Here is a 10,840-nt window from a genome sequence, read left to right on the forward strand (position 1 = left end):
AGTGGTACGATGCGGTAAAATTGTAACCAAATTGCGGTCGCTGTAACTCCATCAGTGAGTGTTTTCGATTTTAGAGCTTGAAAAATATTTAAATGTGAAAATCTGTACGTACAAATACAGAACACACCATGATTAGCGATTGATTTTGTTCGATTGTCTTTAAGAAAAAGAGACAGAAGAAAACACAAGCAAGAAGCAGTAATTTTCTAAAACGAAGATAATTCATCGATCGGGTTATTTATGATCGACGTCTCTACGCGGAATTGGATTTTCTTATCACAAAATGACGATGATAAGAGTTCCTGTTATGGATACCTAAGCTTGTGGAATAATACGTATATGATATGCTACCATAGATATGCTACTTATGGCCTGATGAAATGAAATGTCTACATATTATTTAACTTGCTAACTAGATCGGGGAATACCTGCTAAAATGATCAAGTTATCGCCTAACTATCACTCCCTCAGATGAAGAAATACAGATATCTTGATTGATTTCATTGAACTGATTGTGAGTTGTTTGATCCTGATTTGATCCATTACTAGCGCCTGAAAAAATAACATTCATATTACCCTTATGAATAACTTCCGTAAATTGCCTAACGTCAGGCACTCTGGTTCAATTGATCCACCCTTTTTGCAACCCTCTCGACCCTTACTTAAAGATCCGCGAGATGACGCCAGCTTCTGGACTTTCAGAAATTTAATTCATAAATGAAAATTTGGTCCGATAAATGAAGAAGGCGATGCCGCTCGACCTTAGGAACACGAATCGACCGACTAAATTGAGTCACAAACAAAATTGATTAAGAAATATCAATCTTCATGGACATTAAGGCAAAAAACTAACGATAATTCGATTAACCAATTAACTTCCGTAGATTCGAAAAACAGTGCTCAGAATAGTATAAGAATACATGCACAAAAGAATTTAATTTTTCTAGCTCAGATATCGATAAAACTTAAAAGCTCTGGTGTTCAATTATTTCTTGATTTCGTCATCGACGATTATAAAAATTCTACGGGAGTAAAAGACATTGCCTTTTTCATTTATTGCTTTAAAAAAATCTGATCGACAATGTGTTGAATTCTTGGGGTGCCAAAAGCTGGCGCTATCTTACGGATTTCCGATCAACTGAGGGGATCGCGAAGAGGGGTGGATTAAATGGACCGAAACTACGACAATGATTTGAATTTGATATCCCAAGACGCTAGTGAGATATGGAACCAGGATGAAGAAAAATCAGTCGGATAAGAATGATGAATATTTAATTTTTAGGCGCAAGCATCGCAAAAATCTAACGATTACAGCCGTTGAGTTTTTCCGATTTTTGAACCAAGATTCAATCTTTTCTTCTCGTTACATATTTTCATATATTTCGAGCTCAGATATGTGAATTTGTAAACCCAATTAATCTAGCTAATCGATTAATCAAGTTATTGTGTTTTTTTCGCATTTCAGGGTGGAAGAATTGAATTATCTTGATAGGTTTGATAGGCCGTAGCTCAGCGGATTATTATTACTGCACAAAAATACATAAGGAAACAATCACTGAAACGTTGCAAATAAATTTCAATTCCCAAGCTTGTTAATTTTTCTTTTAAATACAATATGGCACCATATAGCTGAGGTCGAAGTAAGCTCTCTTCGATAGTTTAGTTAACGAACAGGTATTCAAAAATCAAAAATGTATTGCAATTACGAAGAATAATGATAAATCTTATATTCCTATGTGAGAGCATAGATAATATCTATGGTGAGAGGCTCTATATCGGGTATACATATTTTTCCAACGATTGAAATTTATTATTTTAATAAATAAACGTCGTAATAGCATAGTCATATTGAACAATAGTATCTTTACCTGGACAGGTAACTGTTGAACATTGAAATGTCAAAGTCGATTGAAAGTGACTCGCATGTATAATTGAGTGATTAATTCGATAGGAGGCAAGAAATCATCTTCAATCATGTGTCATCAATAATAGGTGATCTCTGGATATTGCTCCAATGAATGATGTGAAAAACCAGCGAAAAAAAAGCAAATCAACTGCATTATCTTTCATTACTTCTGATACAGGTTTCTATACACGGTTTTCTTTTCTCTATTTCTCAATCGCTCCAGGACTAGAATAACTTCGAGTTGTAGACTCCGACGAAAGCGTTGCATTTTCCACAATAGTGTTTCGTAGCCAGAAGAGAATCCACGCAATATACGCAAGGCGCGCAAGGCCAGCACCTGGAAATTTTTGAAAATGGTAATTAGAAGAATATTCGTATATAAATCGGGATTCGCTGCTGAAGAAGAAAAAAAACAATTATCCTCGACGTACCCCACGAGGCATAAAACTAGAGCGAACAGGTGAGTCCTCGTACTCGCTCCCTTATCGGTTCTTGTGATTCCGGTTTCTCCGCATAATTGACAAGTTATATTGCAAGGGTCGGGGCCAACGCTTGCACCGGCAGAAAACACGTGGACGGAGGTACCTGCAGAAAAAAGTAACGAACCATTAGTATAAAAAGAGATGAAGAAAGACAGAAGACTCGCTTTGCAAGAAGTTCCATACTTATTTATGTACCAGCAATAATTAATTTTTTACCTGAGACTGGATACTAAACGCGTTACATAATTTTAGTTTCTGTACCAGTGTCTGATTGTGAGTAGTAATAAATTAAACATTTTTTGAACAAATATTGGGATAACAGTTGCTAGTTTACTGCAGTAACAGATTCGTGAAGTTAACGTATACAAACAGAAATTAGTGGGATTCTTATAATTCGTCAAGATAAGATACCATCAGTTCTTATCAGTTAACATATACTGCATGTATGCTATAGTAATCGTTCATTCGTTTCTCGATTCTGCGTGGTTTTTGAAGTTTTATATTCGATGCTTCGTAATGACATTATACTCGATAAGAACCGAGCATATCTTCAGCTTGTCAAACGCAAATACAAGACGAAAAATAACATTCAATAATAACGTGGAGAATAAAAACTGCAACAATCGGATCTGTAATTAAGCACAAAAATATTCCTACACGAGCATACATGCATGCCTTACATTTCCAAATTTAATCACGATCATATTAGAACGGAATGATATCGACAGATTGTGAAGTCCATCATAGCTTGAAGAAAAATTTTTATTTTTTACGTTTTAAAAATATGTAAAATTGAACAATCGTAACGGCAATAATCGACATACCCAATATCGCAATTACATTTCCAATATATTTTCAGATCGACTAGCAGCTGCATGCCGTCTTAAATAATTATTTGAGTGGAAAGTTTTTATTTTTTTTCGGCTCCGTATACGGCGCAATAAAAATGTCGTCATTCAGGCAGGATGATCTAAGCTTAAAATTTTTTTTTTTTCTTTAAGTAAAGATCGAATATATTAATTCTTTTAAATATGGTCTACCTGGTTGTATGGTAACAGGTTGTGCCGGAGTGTAGGCTACACCACCACCGCCTGTATAGGTGATTGGTTCGGTCGTCGGATTGTACGGCGAAGCATTATCCTGATGATGCATTTTATTATTTCCTAATAACAGAGTTTATTGAAATATTCTAGATTTATAATACAGATATTTCTCCACTAATATTCACTCTCTCGTTGAATAAAATACGTAATCACCATCCATTAACTGATAATATTACACAGAAAATCACCCATACAAAAACTACTACTACACGGCCAACCGCGACTGCCGCAGACACTCGTGGCATGCGGTGGATTGGACGATAGTCGACATGGCCGGCAAACAGGTGGGTTACAGAGTAGGGATATCGGAGGGAAAGAGAGAGAAATAAAAATGGGAAGGAGAAGCGGGCGAGGATTGACGGGCAATAAAAATTTGTTGATAATGATAACTGCGGGGTTATCGTGGATTATACTCATTTCTATGACGTACGCAACCGACAGAGTTTCCTTCATCCAAAAATCGAAACGACCCTCACCCATCGATTTGATTGTACCATATTTGAATTTTTTCGAGTCAGGATTTTGTTGATGCAACGATCGTTTATTGACGTCACATACGTATGTGTACGGGGTCATGACGATCGGTGTACATATTAATCAACATACGAGTATGCATGTACACATAAATATGAGATCGGGACCGTTCCGCATGGGATGCGGAAGTGAAAACCGGATATGAGTCACCCAGGCGTGAATTGCCTCCGTGCCCGTGGCGCGGCTAAAATAGGCTATGGAATTCGAACGATTGTGTAATTGTCCGAACTTTATTATAGCTATTTTCCCTGGATTTCTTTGCCCCCGTATCAGGAAATCGACCTGGAGTTGCTCCATCGTGGATTGGATGATGTTTCAGAGGAGAACCTCGAAGTTAGATGAGAGAAAAAATATCATTCGCAATCTGATCGCGGACCAAACACTTGAAAGTTGATCCTTGACGTCAAAAGAAAAACGGTTTGTTCTTCGAAGCCGAAACCAGCAGGATATTATTTCTGTGCCGACAATCAGTAATTATTTTAACAATTTAAACAAGCGAACTTATAGGAAAATCAAGGATATCTCGATGCGAAAGATTCGTAGCTCAATTTAGTCAACGGATTCGTGTTCCTGAGGTCAAAATATTTAAGAAAAGTGTCATACAATCGATTTCAAAAATACTTCCTTTTTTACCCAAAAATTAACATTTTTTATTCTTGGGATTTCTAAGCTATCCTTATGTATTTCGATCTTAGGAATCCGAACTCACGAGTTAAATTGATTGATCTATAAAATTGATTGAGTTATCAGCAAGTTTTCGCTTTTTTTGAGGAGGAAGATTGAAATACAATCTCGATGATTAAACGACGACGACTGATATCGAAAGCAGTGCGCGCGTTCAATGCTAGTAACAATAAATTTAACATTGATTAACCACGAAAGTTATGGTCTCAGAAATGTTTTCCGTATTTTCATTTGTTTTAAATCTACTACATTTTAATATTGTCGTCACCAATTCCGTTTGTAGAGATCTTCTGACTTCTTTTTTTCCTACGAATCTACGGATGTGAGATTTAAAAAAGTGGTTAGAATACACGCATAGTACGATATCATGCTTATCTATGAGAGAAGAGCGCATTTCATCCAATGTTCCCGGATTAATTTGAACTTTCAAATTTGTGCGTCGGAAGTTCATTGTCATGTTTGATCACGTGATTTTACAATCGACCGTCGTTGGCGACGAGACGCCTGCGCGTCTAGCTCCTGTTCGATACATAGCGCATATCCGAAGCGTCCTCGCTTGGTTCAAATTTCACTCGAGATAGGAAAAATTCCTTGCATTTCCCCGCGATGACTAATTACCTTTGTGTCATAACTTAATGACTCGCGACGACAATTTTTCGATTGTATGAGAGTCGAACGTAAACGTTGTATGATTTGATAAATTTTGTACTTTCTGGTCGTCGAGTACTTCGCCAATGGCATTTATTCCTAGCAGATTTCGAAGGTTCGTGGACACGACGTGCAACAGAAACTTGAGCTCCACACCCACGGAAAACAAATCCAGTACAAACTGAAAAATGAAATAAAAGTTATCGCAATAATGAATTAAAAAAAATTGCATGCGACGGCGACACGACTATAGTTTTATAGTTAGGTATATAACTTATAATTTCCTCACGGTGACTGCATTCAAAAATCCCCTGGGTCAAATTAACCCAGTAAGACAATTGTGATTAAATTCGGAGTTGTAGAAACATTCTCTTATTGCTTCGAAAACCGTAACATCGTAGAGATCCGACGATTCTGGCTGAGGATTTTAACTGTCATCGGCCGGTCCTTCGTATAAAAAATCGAAATAAAAATCAATGAACAATGCGTGTATAATTATTTTCATTCTAACTTGGATTCGGCTCCTGCACAATGGTTGAAGATTTGTTGAGCGCATAGGGAGGTGCAGGAGCTGCTTTTGAAGGTTGAGATGTTCTATGCAATGTGTAAGGTGGCGTTGGATCTGTAATCGCTTCCGTTCTCACAGTTCTTAGTTTTGATTCGACGGCGGCGGCAGATCGCATCTTTAACCATCGTCGAATTTATTAATAACTAATAGGTAAGTGTACGTGTACCTTGATAGTAGACTAAAGTTTAATCGTTAACTGGTAATGCTGCAACCTAGAGCGCACCGGTTCGCTACAAATGAGTCTCCGAGCAAATGAGGAATCCGATATACGTATGGCGCGAGGCGAACGATGAATTTTTTTTTTACAAATTCAAGTCACAATTAATCCTCGAATTCTATAGATACCGATTAACACGATACCTCATTGAGCGGAGGGACTTTTTTTTATTATCTTTTTTCGCGCTTTTCATAAACTGATAACATCGTTTCGCCGAATCGGTGGCCTTAACTTATCTTCTGAATATGTTTTACGGTCGATGTTCGATGCGATTTGTAGAACAGCTCCGAAGGGGGCAAATCTTATCTCGTTCGATTTTCAATAGCTTATCGCATTGTTGATTTTACACATAGGTATACCTAAAAATACCTCTTAAAATTTTTATCGTCTCTGCTGCTGAAGCGATCAAATTTTTTATGAAGATTTATTTATGACGCACAAGAATTAAAACACGACCCCCGCAATATTTTGGATGAAACAAAAGGCCTGAAAACTATCGAATGAATGTACAACTATATGTATTAGAAAAACCGAACACTCCTACTCCTCATTACATCATCAATCATTATAAAACATATATATTCACGACTAGACTGAACAGTTTATCACTTTTCAATACGATGTAGTTTACATTTTTCTCATTATTCTTAAAATTGCTATTATTATTTGTTTTTTTATCTTTACAATGGGTTTTTACATCTTATGACGGATTCCTATATGTTATCTTTTCGTATGTTCATGGACACTATTATTTTACACGTTACAGTACATTATATGTATATTTTCACTTACACAATCACTCTCGCAAATGCTGATTTAATTTGAAGGTCTGAAGTATCACGTTCGTCGGAATTCCGATGGAGCTCATTAGCTTGATTTTCAGACGATATAATATTGAATTATCATTTGTTTCCTCATACAAATTCCGAAAGTCCTCGTCATCGTGCGAATTTCCATCACCTTCCATTTACCTCTGCTGCATTTTGTACGATGATATTTAATTGGGTGTATTATTACTCCATTCATACGCACAAGAAATTGTGCGTTCCCATTTTCTTAGTTTCTATCTCGTCGCGTTGGATGGTATTTTCAATTTATTTCTCTGAACATTCTTTCGGAATTACCTTGATTCTCGTTCATTATTCAAAGAAAATCAGTCTATCCCACCCGCAATTATTATTGATTGCGAGTCGGTAATCGATACCTATTAGCAACATCGTCGTCCATTTTTTTATAATTTTAGTTATACCCGCTCATATATATTAGAAAAGATCACACGGTGAACACATCGACAGACAACACCTGAAAAATATTATTGCGATCAATTAATTGGTAAACAAATGGCGATGATCCAGCCGATCGTGAGTCACCGCTGTACGATTCTACGTGCGGGAATTTCAATAATTGGGCGTGGACGTCTACGCGTGAAAGAATACGTTGTCACATGTGTAATAATTTCTTGGAACTTACGCAAGACAACAACCGCAGCATACAGCTTCTCCCGTACTTATACCTCTGCTCTGTTGCTGTTCCGGGGCCGGCACGACGTAGACGGTTGTGTCTAGTCGTAAGTAACAATTCAGAAATCATAAATTCTAGCGTATGATCGATACAAAAAAGTAATACGGTTCTTTGTAATTATCAATTCAGAATTCAGAATATCATACTTGGAGGCGGTTGTTGCATCACCGGTGGTTGCCCGTAGGGAGGCGGAGGGCCGTATTGTGGTGCGAAACCAGGTTGCGGTGGTCCTTGAGGAGGATAGTGTTGATTGTGAGGTCCTCCGTACATGTTTCTGAAATATTTCTTCGCCTCTTCTCGTTTCGCGCTAAATTTTTACACTGGACTATTTACTGCCGAACTGCGTTTTGTTGAATTTTGTATCTATGCTTCTACGTACGGTGTAAAGTAGATGTATGTCACCGACTCCAAGTTTAAACGATGACTGCGTGGCTTCGCCGAGACAACCGAGGTGAGCGAGAGATAGCGCGACTGGATAAATATTCCACGTGACTCATCCGCAATAACACCGTAAATTGGACTATACGTATGTAAGTTATCTCGAATTTTTATCGATATGTTCCGTGTACACACACACCTGTACACTCGTGTCTTACGTGATTGAACTTGAGCTTTACATTTTCGTAATTATAGACGACCATTCAATACAGTTTCGGGGGTCTTCGACGTCGTCGTTCACCTTGTTTGTCAACATTGTCGATATTTCAAGTTTACTCTACCCGACCAACTTCGCTCACATATCTTAAGAATGATGACGACGTTTTCAGAATATTTTCCGGTCAGCTAGCATCGGATCAATTTTTCAAACTCGACTGCATTTTGATTTTCCATTCATTCTTGCTCGAATTCTCACTAATTTGACGGTGTGCGCCGTTACTAATTGACATGAGTTTGGTCTAATCTTTCGAAGAAATTCAGGTTTTCCGTATAAGTCGGTTATCTTTATATGCTTCGAATGTTTGCGAGGCATATCCGTAAGAGTTGGTAATTACACGTAATACCCTAAGAACTGAAAAAGTACGCGAGGACAATCTTATTTCAAACTACTCACGATTAGAACTTTTCTGGTATGTTGAGAAATTGTTATAATTATATACGAGCGTCAATACACGCGAAGGTGAAGAAGCTGTAAGTACGACTCGTGTAATATTTCGTCATAGGCATTATTTGAATTTGGCCTACTTAAGCCAGACGTTAAACTAAAATACACGAAAAAGATAAGCAGATGTCTGTAAACATGCTTTTGCATTTCAGCTATTCACTTATTATATACGTACAGACTTGAGAATATGTCACCGTCTACGATGCCGAACTCAAATATCGCGTCCAGGCTGATACTCGTTCGGTTTACCTGCGTAAACCAAATTCCTAATTATAGAGAAGAATTTTCCATCGCCATTGTTGCTAAATATTGAAGAGTCAATGTCAAGAGAGGCTTTTCTAACGCCACTTAACTTGACTTTCAATTATAACGTTTTTTTTTTCTTTTTGTTTTTAATTGAAAAATGTAATCGACAAGATTCCTGTAATTTTTATATGATCGTCATGGTCTCGGTAAATGAGTTCCTAGATATGCGTTACAAGAAGGACAGTAATGGCTGGTGCTCGTACAACAATCTGTGAAATAAATGCAAGGTACGCATGGCCAGCATCTGAAACAACAATGGCAAATGATGATCATTGTTCGTGTAAATATTACTGTGTGATCATCAATTACTACCCCACTAAACACAAAGAAACTGCCAAAAGATGTGCTCTCATTTCTGGCTGCTGAATCGTCCTGGTGGTAACCCTACGATCGCATTGTCTGCAAACCAATGATTTCGGGTCCGTTCCGAGCGACGAATAGTTGCTGGCAACGTGTACGGTCGTACCTAAAAAAAAAAAAAAACTAAGTAAGTAACAAGAGTCAAGAAATGAAAGACGACAAGAGAACACGTGAGAAATAAAATGTCTCCGATAGAAAATTCACAATGACAGTTGGAATCATTCCAGAAATGACTTGACAGCTTCTTCGGTGACGCGACATTTCGGAACGTTTCGCGATAACGAATTAATATGATAAACGGAGGTGACCAATATACACACCTGCGGGTTGCTGAATAATAATACGTTCTTGTCCATAACTCGGAGTCGAAAATACCACGGGTTCCGCATTGTTGTACGAATTTTGTTCCGAGAAGTAACTAGGAGGTGGTACAACAGTGTGGGGTGCCCTTAGATGATGCGTCGGTGCAGCTGATACGGTGTAGGGAGGTGGTGATTCGGAGTACTGGGGTAGAGGTCCATCTTTTTCCATAATTTAGGGTGAACTGTTACGAGTTCATCGGCCGAATATCACGTCGATAGCCTTACTTTTGTTATTAGGGATGCCAGATGGAAAAAAAAACAATGTACAAGTTGAAAAAACTGAACACCGAACGTAACGATCGAGTTTTTATCGTCGACTGAATCAAATTTCGACTACGTACTTTCAATTTAGTTCTTTAAGTCATCGTTATTCACGGTGACGCTAGGTACAGGCGGTCCTGATAGCATATCACTTTAACTGTTTCGCTATCTCGCTAAATACGACAATGCGAGTATCTGCGAAAGATTAATGAATTATTGAAGTTCGTTCGGTTTCAGCCATCACGCTCATCATTCGCAAAAAATTTACTCGAAATTGGACAGTCGGCATCGTGCGAAGGAAGCTTCGAATTCCGATATTCCATACCTGAAAACGAATTGGTCTTTTTTGTCACCGTTGATGCTTAATTTTTGTAACCGAACGCCATCACGAATGCATGCGTAGAACTCAAACGTCGTCACGGAAGATTATCTCATACCGATCTCGCTGACAATAAGTATCAGCATAATTGTTAACGCAGCGAGATATAACATTTTCTTTCTCTCAATTGTCTGTATAATAGAAAATTGAGTTTGCGTCGGTTTCGCACTTCCCTCATCTCGAATGGTACGCACTCTGGTGGAAATCATTGATTGGTTATTGAATAGCGATCGAATCTGCTGCTCGCAAGAGGAATGATTCGTCGCTCCCGATTGGCATCGCTTCAAAATTCAATTAATCCGGTATAATAATGCCCTAGAAAAGTACGTGTGGAGTATATATATTGACTTTGAACTTACGCGATTAGACCGAAGTGCTGTTCAATCCTTGCAGAACGCATATCCCTA

General features: G+C 38.0%; 2 protein-coding genes across 5 annotated transcripts; both read right to left on the reverse strand.

Moving 5' to 3' along the window:
• Positions 1 to 1,788: 1,788 nt before the first annotated feature.
• Positions 1,789 to 4,622, reverse strand: LOC105691163 (lipopolysaccharide-induced tumor necrosis factor-alpha factor homolog). Its single transcript, XM_012409471.3, has 3 exons — positions 3,429 to 4,622; positions 2,338 to 2,491; positions 1,789 to 2,243 (listed from the first exon to the last, which is right to left on the reverse strand). The coding sequence occupies exons 1-3, from the start codon at positions 3,538 to 3,540 to the stop codon at positions 2,132 to 2,134; spliced, it is 378 nt and encodes a 125-aa protein (XP_012264894.1). The 5' UTR covers positions 3,541 to 4,622; the 3' UTR covers positions 1,789 to 2,131.
• A 2,021-nt stretch (positions 4,623 to 6,643) lies between these two features.
• Positions 6,644 to 10,807, reverse strand: LOC110117316 (protein CYSTEINE-RICH TRANSMEMBRANE MODULE 13-like). 4 transcript variants are annotated; one of them, XR_007277985.1, is made up of 6 exons: positions 10,793 to 10,807; positions 9,752 to 10,379; positions 9,384 to 9,537; positions 7,810 to 9,315; positions 7,613 to 7,703; positions 6,644 to 7,444 (listed from the first exon to the last, which is right to left on the reverse strand). XR_007277985.1 is itself a non-coding variant. In XM_048653847.1 (5 exons), the coding sequence occupies exons 3-5, from the start codon at positions 7,931 to 7,933 to the stop codon at positions 7,405 to 7,407; spliced, it is 255 nt and encodes an 84-aa protein (XP_048509804.1). In that variant the 5' UTR covers positions 7,934 to 9,315; positions 9,384 to 9,537; positions 9,752 to 10,129; the 3' UTR covers positions 6,705 to 7,404. The 4 variants fall into 4 exon arrangements, 1 of the variants encoding a protein (XP_048509804.1); XR_007277983.1 differs by lacking the exon at positions 10,793 to 10,807 and adding an exon at positions 10,492 to 10,506; XR_007277984.1 differs by lacking the exon at positions 10,793 to 10,807 and adding an exon at positions 10,380 to 10,394 and having other exon boundaries at positions 9,752 to 10,249.
• Between the last annotated feature and the right edge of the window lie 33 nt (positions 10,808 to 10,840).

This window comes from Athalia rosae, chromosome 4 (genome assembly GCF_917208135.1).
Source record: "Athalia rosae chromosome 4, iyAthRosa1.1, whole genome shotgun sequence".
In the NCBI taxonomy this organism is placed as follows: Eukaryota; Metazoa; Arthropoda; class Insecta; order Hymenoptera; family Athaliidae; genus Athalia; species Athalia rosae.

Coding starts and splice junctions, on each gene's coding strand:
- LOC105691163 (XM_012409471.3), bottom strand. CDS start 3,540: ATGCATCATCAGGATAATGCTTCGCCGTACAATCCGACGACCGAACCA. Junction 2,492..3,428: donor ACCTGTTACCATACAACCAG/GTAGACCATATT, acceptor TTTTTTCTGCAG/GTACCTCCGTCCACGTGTTT. Junction 2,244..2,337: donor CTAGTTTTATGCCTCGTGGG/GTACGTCGAGGA, acceptor AAAAATTTCCAG/GTGCTGGCCTTGCGCGCCTT.
- LOC110117316 (XM_048653847.1), bottom strand. CDS start 7,933: ATGTACGGAGGACCTCACAATCAACACTATCCTCCTCAAGGACCACCG. Junction 7,704..7,809: donor GATGCAACAACCGCCTCCAA/GTATGATATTCT, acceptor ACTTACGACTAG/ACACAACCGTCTACGTCGTG. Junction 7,445..7,612: donor TGCTGCGGTTGTTGTCTTGC/GTAAGTTCCAAG, acceptor AATATTTTTCAG/GTGTTGTCTGTCGATGTGTT.